The sequence below is a fragment of the Theropithecus gelada genome, chromosome 14 (genome assembly GCF_003255815.1).
Source record: "Theropithecus gelada isolate Dixy chromosome 14, Tgel_1.0, whole genome shotgun sequence".
In the NCBI taxonomy this organism is placed as follows: domain Eukaryota; kingdom Metazoa; phylum Chordata; class Mammalia; order Primates; family Cercopithecidae; genus Theropithecus; species Theropithecus gelada.
In genome coordinates, this window is record NC_037682.1 from 48,337,807 (window position 1) to 48,350,112 (window position 12,306).

General features: G+C 38.5%; 1 protein-coding gene across 2 annotated transcripts in view; it reads left to right on the forward strand.

Annotated features, from left to right (window-relative positions):
• The window catches only part of PIK3C2A (phosphatidylinositol-4-phosphate 3-kinase catalytic subunit type 2 alpha), a 116,313-nt gene that overhangs the window by 61,601 nt on the left and 42,406 nt on the right, over positions 1 to 12,306 (forward strand). For both annotated transcript variants that reach the window (XM_025355879.1, XM_025355880.1), the window contains 6 exons: positions 656 to 735; positions 867 to 930; positions 7,233 to 7,376; positions 8,734 to 8,782; positions 8,871 to 9,081; positions 11,493 to 11,615. In XM_025355879.1, the coding sequence (XP_025211664.1) occupies positions 656 to 735; positions 867 to 930; positions 7,233 to 7,376; positions 8,734 to 8,782; positions 8,871 to 9,081; positions 11,493 to 11,615 (671 nt within the window). The remainder of the gene's footprint in view (positions 1 to 655; positions 736 to 866; positions 931 to 7,232; positions 7,377 to 8,733; positions 8,783 to 8,870; positions 9,082 to 11,492; positions 11,616 to 12,306) is intronic.

A 12,306-nucleotide genomic window follows, 5' to 3' on the forward strand; every position in this document is an offset into this window, starting at 1 on the left:
ACCAACCCACCCAGCAAATTTTTTTTTTTTTGTATTTTTAGTAGAGACAGGGTTTTGGTGTGTTGGCCAGGCTGGTCTCAAACTCCTGGCCGCAAATGATTCGCCTACCTCAGCCTCCCAAAGTGCTGGGATTACAGGCATGAGCCACCGTGCCCTGCCAGGAATGATGTTCTTGACTACATTTGCATAATGTAGACCTAGGGTAGAAGAGACGAGTACCTTGTTCATGACGGGGAGTGGGAGGAAAATTGATTATCATTAGAAAAAATAATGCAGAAATTTAAATGACCTCTTCCCCATCTGTTTTCTACCCCATATTCATTTGGCTATCAGCCATCTTTAAAGTATTTTTAGCTCTCTATTCACTATATATACAACAGAAATAGTTTTTGTTCCAAAAGCTATTTATATATCTGAAAGTAGACTTGAAAGCGTTTATGTTTTCCATTTAACAAACAAGTTTTTTTTCAGGATGTTGACTCACTTTTTTTCTGAGTCAGTTATAAATAATATTTAATTCTGATAGAATTTTATTTTCAGTTCTCGGAAAAACACTTTGGTTTCAAGATTTTATCATACACTTAACTATATTTAATTTGACAATAGAAAGACCAAAGAGTGGATTTGATTTTTTTGTGTAAATGTGTTTGTTTAGGCAGAAGATGATGAAACACCCGTGGATTTAAACAAACACCTGTGTCAAATAGAAAAACCTTACAAAGAAGCCATGACAAGGTATATAATCTAAAGCATTAATTGCAGGTTTTCAGACTTTGTTTTTGGATGCAAATACACTTATTTTGGTAATTAAAACAATCATTTTGTGTGTAGCATCCTTCAGCCACAATAACTGCTGTTTCTTTCAGACACCCGGTTGAAGAACTCTTAGATTCTTATCACAACCAAGTAGAAGTGGCTCTTCAAATTGAAGTAAGTCTTAATTCACATTTTGGCATAATGACTTAAAGATTCTTGATTCTTCTTTCTCTTAAATGGTAGCGTTGGCATTAGAGTAAATATTTTAGGACTTTAAAGACTATATTCTTTTTAATTTATAAAGAAAATAGGTTTAATTGACTTACAGTTCAGCATGACTGGGGAGGCCTCAGGAAACTTAAATCATGGAAGAAGGCACCTCTTCACAGGGCAGCGAGAAAGAATGAGTGTCGAGCGAACGGGGTCCATTATAAAACCATCAGACCTCATGAAAACTCACTATCATGAGAACAGCATGGGGGAAACCACTCCCATGATTCAGTTATCTCCACCTGGTCCCGCCCTTGACACGTGGAGATTATTACATTTCAAGGTGAGATTTTGGGGGGACATAGAGCCAAACCACATCATTGTGCCCCTGGCCCCTCCCAAATGTCATGTCCTCACATTTCAAAACACAATCATGCCCTTCCAATAGTCTCCCAAGGTCTTAAGTCTTTCCAGCATTAACCCAAAAGTTTAAGTCCAAAGTCTCATCTGAGACAAGGCAAATCCCTTCCACCTACGAGACTGTAAAACCAAAAGCAAGTTAGTTACTTCCTGGATACAATGAAGGTACAGGCGTGGGGTAGAGACAGCCGTTCCAAATGGGAGAGATTTTCCAAAACAAAGGGGCTAGAGGTCCCATGCAAGTCCAAAATCTAATAGGGCAGTCGTTAAAGCTTAAAGACTTTCTTTTTTTTTTTTTTTTTTTTTTTTTTTTTTGAGACTGAGTCTCCATGTGTTGCTCAGGCTGGAGTGCAGTGGGGCAATCTTGGCTCTCTGCAACCTCTGCCTCCTGGGTTAAAGTGATTCTCCTGCCTCAGCCTCCTGAGTAGCTGGGATTGGAGGCATGCATCACCATGCCTGGCTAATTTTTATGTTTTTAGTAGTGATGGGGTTTCACCATGTTGGCCAGGCTGGTCTCAAACTCCTGACCTCAAGTGATCCTCCCACCTCAGCCATCTAAAGTGCTGAGGTTACAGGCGTGAGCCACCGTGCCCAGCCAAGACTATATTCTTGACATTGATGTTTCATGTCTTGTTTTCGGACCTAAGTTACGTCAAAAGTTTTCAGTAATGCTTAAATTAACATGTTTATTCTCACTTCAGCTCTATTGCTAAGAAGAACCTTCAGTTCAACTCTAAAAGCATTTATTGGATGCTTACTATATGCTGAATGCTAGAGTTTTGAAAATGAATGACCTAGTCCCCACCTATCAGGAACTTAAAAACTAGTGGTGAGGGATTTAAACAAAACTTCAATATAGTGTAGTAAAATGTATTATAGAGGTATGCCTTGGAGTTAAGGAGATTAAGGAAGGGCACCTTACCTAAATTGAGGGTTCAAGGAAGGCCTCTTAGAAGGGATGTTGCCTGAACTGTCCTTATACAGTACGAGTTAGCAAGAAAAAAATTGGGAAGGGTATATAAACAAAAGCAGATAGGTGTGATATTTACATGGAAGTATAAGCAATTCTGTGATAGAGTACAAAGTATAAAATGAAGATTGGCAGATGACATGGGAGATAGCTATGTGATTATAATCCGTGATAAGGAATTTTACTTTATCTTCTAGGTCAGGAGACCATATCCAGTGTACCTTCTAATTTGTAAATTAAAAAAAAAAATTTAACAAAACCACACACCTGGTTGTTGTTGTTGTTGTTGTTGTTGTCATTGTTTGAGACAGTCTCACTTTGTCACCCAGGCTGGAGTTCAGTGATATGATCTTGGCTCACTGTAATCTCTGCCTCCCAGGTTCAAGTGATTCTCCCACCTCAGCCCCCCTAGTAGCTGGGATTACAGGTGTGTGGCACCATGTCTGGCTAATTTTTGTATTTTTGGTACAGACAGGGTTTCACCATGTTGGTCAGGCTGGTTTCGAACTCCTGACCTCAAGTGATCCACTCGCCTTGGCCTCTCATAGTGTTGGAATTACAGGCATGAGCCACTGCGCCTGGCCCCATACCTTTTTTTTTTTTTTTTTTTAACATATTGTCTCTTGTCATTTACATTTATGCTCCAACAGTAGAGTTGAGTAGTTGGAACAGAGATTGTATATCCTGCAAAACCTAACCTGTTACTGTGTGGCCCTCTACAGAAAAAGTTGGCCGACTCCTGCTCTAGCCACTTAAGGTGTTTTTAGCCTAGAGTGGTTTGGGTGAATTGTTTAGTCCTGTGATCTGAAATCACTCTGGCTGTATTGTGGAAGTTAGATTTCAGGTTGGGATTGGTTTCAGAGCGAATATTTAGAAAGGTTTTTATAGTAGTCCAGGTGAAAGATGAAGAGCATGGAAAAGTTTAAAAGGAAAGAACTGATTAACAATTTTTAGGAGATAAAATTGGAAAGATTTTAATAGGTGATGAGATGTGAGTGAAGGGGAAATAGTATAAGTGTAGGATGGCTTCCATATTTTTATCTACTAGTATGTTCTTATCAACATATAAATATATTTATTCAAAAATATTTACTGAATATCTCTGGTAAACTGGAGTTTACTAGAATCTGGAGTTTCGTATGGAGTGTCCAGGCTAGAGATAATAAAATTGGGAATCATCAGAATATAAATTGTATTTTGCAGCCATAAGACAGGATGAGGTCACCAGGAAAATCATTGTAGATGAAGAGGAAAAGAGTTACCCAGCCTAAAAAAAAAAAAAATCCCCACCCCGCCCCCCGCCGCAGGAGCCACACCATTTCTCTATTCTCCTTGCCACAAAAGTTCTGAAAGTTAAGTGGTTTTGCTGCTTCCATTTCCTTTCTTCCAATTCTCTTATATGCCCACTCCAATCAGTTTAGTACTTCCCCGAAACTGTACTTATTAAGGTCATCAAGGACTTCCATGATCCTGAATTCAGTAGTCAGTTCCTGATCTGTTGATCGATTGATGGATGGATGGATGACAGGGTGTCACTCTGTCGCCCAAGCTGGAGTGCAGTGGTGTGATCACAGATCACTGCAGCTGCAACCCCCTGGTCTCAGGTAATCCTCCCACCTCAGCCTCCTGGGTAGCTGAGACTACATTCCATGCCCAGCTAATTTTTATGTTTTTTGTAGAGACACGGTTTCCCTATGTTGTCTGGGCTGGTCTTGAACTCCTGGACTCAAACGATCTTCTTGCTTCAGCCTCCCAAAGTGTTAGGATTACAGGTGTGAGCCACCGTGCCCACCAAATCTTTATTCTTTTCAACCTGTCTGTATTTTTTGATACAGTTGATCATGTCTTTCTTTTTGAAATACTTAGTTGGCCTGTGGGATACCACCTTCTTGCTTTCCTTATTTCCATTAGCTGTTCTGTCTCACTCTTACTTGTGGCTTCTTCCTTATCTTCCTGCATATCCCCAGGGCTCAGTTCTAGAACCTCTTCTCTCTGTATTCACATCCTAGGTGATCTTGGTATATCCCTATACTCATTGACTCTGAAATTTATATATCTAACCTTAACCTTTTCCCCAACTCCAGACTCAAATTATCTATTACTTGACATCTTTTTGTGAATATCTAATTAATTGACATCTCAAATTTAAGATGTACAAAACTGAATTTTTTATAGTACCTTTGTGTCTATTCATCCATCGGCCTTACCTTTCTCTTTTTAAGGGTTTTTTTTTTTTGAGACAGAGTCTCGCTCTGCCGCCCAGGCTGGAGTGCAGTGGCCGGATCTCAGCTCACTGGAAGCTCCGCCTCCTGGGTTTACGCCATTCTCCTGCCTCAGCCTCCCAAGTAGCTGGAACTACAGGCGCCCGCCACGTCGCCCGGCTAGTTTTTTGTATTTTTAGTAGAGACGGAGTTTCACCGTGTTAGCCAGGATGGTCTCGATCTCCTGTCCTCGTGATCCGCCCGTCTCGGCCTTCCAAAGTGCTTGGAATTACAGGCTTGAGCCACCGCGCCCGGCCAAGAGTTTATTTTTTAAGAGCAATATTAGATTCAGAGCAAGCTGAGAGGAAGGTGCAGAGATATCTCGTATACCCCCTTCCCTACACATGCATAGCCTGACCTCATTATTTCCCTTTTTAATAAATGGCAACTTTGTCTTCCATTTGCTCAGGCCAAAACCCTGGAGTCATCCTTGACGTCCCAAGAAAAAGATCTTATACATTTCACATTCAGTCTAATTCTGGTCAGCTCTACCTTGAAAATACATTTAGAATGTGAGTGCTTTCATCACTACCAAAGCTGTACTCTAGTCAATTACAGTAGTTTCTTACTAATCTCCCAGTGTCTACCCCTACAGTATGTCTTCAACAGGCAACCAAAATGATCTTTTGAAAATAAGTCACTAAATGGAATGTGATATCCTGAATTATATTCTGGAAAATAAAAAGCTCATTAGTGGAAAAGTTGGTAAAATCTGAATAAAGTTTAACATTTACTTAATAGCAATATACCAGTGTTAATGTCTAGCTTTGACAAATGTAACATGGTTTATGTAAGATTTACTTAGTCTAGTTTTCCAGCTTTATATGGGAACTTTGTATTATTTTTATAACTGTCTGTAAATTTAAAATTATTGAAAGGTAAAGATTTTAAAAATGAAAATAGGAAAATTAGCTGGGTATGGTGGCGTATACCTGTAATCTCAGCTACTCAGGGGGCTGAGGTAGGAGAATTGCTTGAAACCGGGAGGCAGAGGTTGCAGTGAGCTGAGATCACACTGCTGCAGTCCAGTCTGGGTGAATGAGACCTGTCTTAAAAAAAAAAAAAGAAAAGAAAAGAAGAGCAGGAAGCAAAATAAGAGAAAATCAAAGGCAGAAGGTGGGGCTTTGAAAAGATAAAGTTTGTAAATCCTTTAAAAAATGTTAGATCATGTCACTCCTTCGCTGAGAATCCTGTTTACTATCTTAGTTAGTAAAATTTAAAACCCTAATTGTAGCTTCAAGGTTCTACACAGTATGACTCACTACCTCTCTGATCTGACTTCTTATCACTTCCCTGTCTTTTTTCTCTGGTTGATTATCTGCCAGTTATGTTCCGCACTGGGGACCCTTGTGCCTGTTGTTCCCCTCTAAATGCTTTTCCCTGAGACATTTTCATGGCTCAACACTTTTTTAAGGTCGGTGTCTAGCTCTAGTATCAGAAAGGAGAGCAGAAGAAGGGTGGATTTGGAACTAATAGACAATATATTGATAATTGGCACTTAAAGAGTAATGTAGGCTGGGCGCAGTGGCTCATGCATGTCATCCTAGCACTTTGGGAGGCTGAGGCGGGCGGATCACCCAAGGTCAGGAGTTTGAGACCAACCTGACCAACATGGCGAAACCCCATCTCTACTAAAAATACAAAAATTAGCCAGGCATGGTGACAGACACTTGTAATCCCAGCTACTCGGGAGGCTGAAGCAGGAGAATCACTTGAACCTGGGAGGCAGAGGTTGCAGTGAGCTAAGATCCTACCACTGCACTCTAGCTTGGGCAACAGAATGAGAGTCCATCTCAAAAAAAAAAAAAAAGCAAAGTAATATGAAGTAATATAGGAGAATGGCATGACCTTCAAAACTGGAAAGGGTTTTGCGTGAAGGTGAAGTAAAAGGAAGCAGGAAGTATAAGTCAAATAAGCAAAAATGAGGAGCTAGAAAACAGGCCCTGAGGACTGCAGGGTAATTGGGTATTTGAGAAAATTAGGTGGTTTCATTTCGGCTTGAAGGTGAAGGTTTATAGTAGCCAAGCCTCAAGGGTGGAAAAATTTAAATTTTAAAGGGGTGGTATAGTACTGAGTTTCAGCCCATTCTAACAGTACTTGGCATAAAAGTTTGGCGTAAATGTTTTATGAATTAATACATTATATAAGAATGTTTCTTAATGAGGTATGTACTTCTCAGGTAAACGTTGCCCAGTGTTATTAATATGTGACTGACCTCTAAAGAACTTGGTTTTGATACCAAATTTTTGCAGGAGGAAGAGAAGGATTATTTTCAATGTGGAAATTATTTCCAAATGAGAATAAGAAAAATAAAAGCTCTAGTTTTAGTGATGTTACTAATTTACGCTTCTACTTCTGATTCTAATGGAAAATTAATAGCAATTTGCATATGAATAATTGTGTCAGATGAAGTGAAGATTAACCAGGCCTTGCCTTTTCCTACTTTGAAATAAACTATGCAATTGAAAAGCTATCTCATTTCTTTTCTTTTTCATTACAAGAGAGTAGAGAATGTCTGTTAGGGATATCTAAGATATCTAGTTTCTGACTTCGTCTCTGGAATTGGTCCTTTAAATTTCACCTACTTATTTTTATTTTATTTTGTGTTTTTAAAGAACCAGCACCGAGCAGTAGATCAAGTAATTAAAGCTGTAAGAAAAATCTGTAGTGCTTTAGATGGTGTCGAGACTCTTGCCATTACAGAATCAGTAAAGAAGCTAAAGAGAGCAGTTAATCTTCCAAGGAGTAAAACTGCTGATGTGAGTATTTTTGGTAACTAGGATTTTATTACATGCAAATATGTACTTAAACAGGAGATTTTTGCCTTCTCCTAGACAAAATATTGTCATTTTAACTTTGGCTTTTACTTTTGGGTTGAATCACTTACTTGGTTAGGTGGGGATTCCTTGGTAAGAAGTTGGGTTGCCTTGGAAGAGCTTTATGAGAGTTGACATTCAACAGGTGGATGTCAAACTGTGAACCCTTTGTGTATAGAGGAGGACCTCTGGCATAAATGAGTTGGTTTGGGGTTTAAGGATAGGTATTGAGCTTGCAAGACCTGGAGGACAGTAACTCTCACTTCTCCCTTGGGGTGGAAGCGTCCTGATTATTAGTGGGGGAAGTTCTACTTTGGCTAATACTCTCCCTGTTGAAAAGACCAAGGGCCTCAGCTATAATGCCTCAGAAGCAGCCAATTTAGGGGCCTTGCCTTTAGATTATACTGTTGGTTTTAATAAAAGCTGTCCCTCATGGTATTTCCCAGGAGATTTAATTAACTTGCTTCATAGGGACATTTTATCTTTAATTGCAAGGATGAAAGAAGGGGTGCATCTCACAGGCCACAATAAATATAAAGGATAGAAAAGTTATGTTGATGGTGTGCCCCTCGATATCTAGAAGATAACATAGTCCATGCATTCTCAGACAGATCGTGTCCGTATGGTATGTAGCAATGTGGGTTTCTTTTTTTCTGCTTTTTTATTTGCTTCTTTTTAGAAACTTATACATATACACACACACACATATATACATATATATACACATATATACGTGTATATATATTTATACACACACACACATATATATACACACACACATACATGAAATTACTTGGAGGTGATCAACTACCATGGACCTAATTTTGTCTGAGGCTTCTATTTATTTTACCCATTTGCTGGATAAAGGAGCAGACAGCAGATGGGAGGGGAGTCAGTTTAGATATATATAAGCACTTTTTTGGGTCACCAGCCAAGTGGTAATAAATAGAGATCTAGATTTTTTTCTTTAAGGATATTCTTATGTTGTTTTAGAGCTACTAATGGAAAATAAAATACTGTACTTATCACTTCTAGATTTCAAATTAATATTAACCAAGCAGCTTTTGTTGTGTTTCAGTGATATTTTACAGTAGTTTTTAGTGATTCTGATTTTCTTAATACTAAAAATAATCTTGGTTTGTGGTTTTCCCTTTCTTTTTGCATTATTTATTTATTGTTTTATTAATTCTGTAGATACTTGGGAGGTTTCCCCTGGAAAAAGTTTCTTCGACATAGTATTTGACATTTTATATTATGTCATAGGCAATTTTCTGACTATTGTGTGTGTGTGCCTGTGTAGGTGACTTCTTTGTTTGGAGAAGAAGACACTAGCAAGAAGTCAACTAGGGGTATGTGTTTAAATCTTTAAATTTTAGCAATAATCATCACCTTTTCAGAGAATCTATTAAATTTTTCTTTTTTTTTTTTTAAATCTAGGCTCACTTAATCCTGAAAATCCTGTTCAAGTAAGCATAAACCAATTAACTGCAGCAATTTATGATCTTCTCAGACTCCATGCAAATTCTGGTAGGAGTCCTACAGACTGTGCCCAAAGTAGCAAGAGTGCCAAGGAAGCATGGACTACAACAGAGCAGCTCCAGTTTACTATTTTTGCTGCTCATGGAATTTCAAGTAATTGGGTATCAAAGTAAGTAACTATTTAAACAGCCGGGCATGGTGGCTTGCACCTGTAATCCCTGTGCTTTGTGAGGCCACAGTGGGAGGATTGCTTGAGCCGAAGCATTGGAGACCAGCCTGGGCAATGTAGCGAGACCTCATCTCTACTAAAAAGAATTCTTAAAAAATTAGCTGGCCAGGCACGGTGGCTTATGCCTGTAATCCCAGCACTTTGGGAGGCTGAGGCAGGTGAATCACCTGAGGTCAGGAGTTTGAGACCAGCCTGACAAACATGGAGAAACCCTGTCTCTACTAAAAATACAAAATTAGCTGGGTGTGGTGGCATGTGCCTGTAATCCCAGCTACTTGGGAGGCTAAGGCAGGAGAATCGCTTGAACCCAGGAGGTGGAGGTTGCGGTGAGCCGAGATTGCACCATTGCACTCCAGCCTTGGCAACAAGAGGTAAACTCCATCTAAAAAAAAGAAATAGCCAGTGGTGGTGTGCACCTGTAGTCCCAGCTACTCAGAAGGCTGAGGCAGGAGTATTGCTCGAGCCAGGAGATGAAGACTGCAGTGCACTATGATCATGCCACTGCACTCCAGCCTGGGTGACAGAGCAAGACCCTGTCTCAAAAAAATAAAAATAAAACATAAAAGAAAATACGTGCAGCTTTATCTGGCAACTATTCTGATCTTGTAAAATGTCAGCAACCACTGTTATCTTGGTGTTTAAATGACTAACCTTTGTGATTTTCTTAAAAATTACAGAGGTGTTTGAAGCACTTCCAGTAAAGAAAATGTAATTCTTGCATGCCAAAAGCAGGAAAATATAGCAGGAAAACAGAGCAATTGTAAATTAATAAATATAGGCAGTTTAAGACAGGTGTTCGTTCATTCTTTTTTTTTTTTTTTTTTGGAGATGGAGTCTTGCATTGTTGCTCCCTGCAACCTCTGCTTCCAGGGTTCAAGCAATTCTTGTATCTCAGCCCCCTGAGTAGCTAGGATTACAGGTACGTACCATCATGCCAGGCTAATTTTTGTATTTTTAGTAGAGATGAGATTTCACCTTGTTGGCCAGGCTGGTCTCAAACTCCTGACCTCAAGTGATCTGCCCACCTCAGCCTCCCAAAGTTCTGGGATTACAGGCGTGAGCCACCACACCTGGCCACCAGTTTTAGTGTATTTGAAAATCAATGTATGAACTGAAAAGTCAGAAATATTTTTAGTGAAATAGTTTTATAGTAGCTTAATGCTGTAAAAAAGTCTACTGAAGAAATATCAAACAAGTTTTGCTTAAACTGGGCTTTAGATTAAAATATAGTAATTTAGTGACTTAAATGTGGTGTTTTAATTTATTCAATAAATATTTATTGAGCACCATCTGTGGGCAGTATTCTTAGTACCAGGGATTCGGTAGTACAAGGCAGCAAAAAACCTGTACTCTTCTGGAACTTGCATTTAAATGGATATTGATGGTATCTGGAGGTATTTCATCACAGGGATAATAATCTCCACATTCTCCATAGGCACACGCACACACACACACACATTTGTACATAGACATGCACAAATATACATAGGGACACTAATGAGGTGAACAAATACTCGGTAGAAGACAATACAGAAAACAGTGATAAAGATAGAAAGTAAGTGAATAAAATGCTGACGTAAATAGGAGTAAATGGAATAAAGTTGAGAAAAATAACCAAGTAGTTAGCTTAGGGTTATTGTGTGAACCAATAAAATTTGATTTGAAATAAATTTAGAATGATAAATAAATTGTATATATGAACAAAGTGGTTAACATGTAAGGCTAGCAGTAAGTTAGATTAAGTAAAATACAATTTTATTGAATCTAAGACTCCTGCTTTACAAGATTACCTGACTGTATCCAACCAGCTGTGTACTTGGCAATTAGTGGCTGAGTCACTGCAATCTAATGAGAGAATACAATAGCATCTGTCCCCATAAATGGAAGACTCCCAATAGACTAGGAAGATTGGCTCAATGCAAGTCAGGCACATGCTTAGCTGACTATTTCAGTAGCTTAGCAAAGGAAAATGCACCAAGGGAAGGTAATGTTTGTACTCTTTCTACCTAGAAATGAATAAATACATTATTCAGTGTCGTTCAACTAAAATCTGAAGCTAATAACTAACTGGGCACAAAATTAAATTATCCAGCTAGTGTTATTATGACCATGCTTTAAACTGGGACCTAGGAACATACATTCCCCTTTTTATCCCCTTTACCAAACCTCTTTTCTATTTTCATAGAATTTGTAGTGGTCGAATTTCAGATGGATTTCTAAAAATTCAAGTGAAAGGTGACCAGATTATTTCAGATATTAGTCTCTTTGGAGGAAGAACTGCTAATGTATTTGTATTAGTTAACTAATTTGTATTGTCAAGATAGAAATCAAGTTAAACTTTCTTTTCTCAGTTATGAAAAATACTACTTGATATGTTCACTGTCTCACAATGGAAAGGATCTTTTTAAACCTATTCAATCAAAGAAGGTTGGCACTTACAAGAATTTCTTCTATCTTATTAAATGGGATGAACTGTAAGTGAAATTTCTGGCTTTTTATTCTTTCGGTGTGTCCTGTTATCCTAACTTTAATTTTTATTGTAATTTTCATTGAAATTCATTAACTTCTTACTTATGTCTTAAGATCTCTTCTAGATATGATTTTGTAGAACAGACTGAAATTCTCATTAAAAAATATGAAATATCCTTTTAAGCCTTCATATTATTAAATTGCAAAAACATATCATTCTTTTTAGACTTTGTCAAATTAAAGATAGAAATTTATAGTTATAGAAAGGAAGGAAAGTTATGGAAAGGAATAAAAGTTCTAGAAAGACAGTATTTTATAGCATTTTTTCAGTATTCTGTAACACTATATAACAATTCTGGCTCTTAGATTAATCAACACTTAACCAAAAAAGTTATTTTTATTTATTCATTTTTTTTTGAGATGAGTTTTGCCCTTGTTGCCCAGGTTAGAGTGCAGTGGTGCAATCTCAGCTCACTGCAAGCTCTGCCTCCCGGGTTCAAGCAATTCTCCTGTCTCAACCTGCTGAGTAGCTGGGATTACAGGCATGCGCCACCACGCCTGGCTAATTTTTTGTATTTTTAGTAGAGTTGGGGTTTCACCATGTTGGCCAGGCTGGTGTTGAACTCCTGACCTCAGGTGATCCGCCCACCTCAGCCCCCCAAAGTACAGGGATTACAGACGTGAGCCACCGCGTCC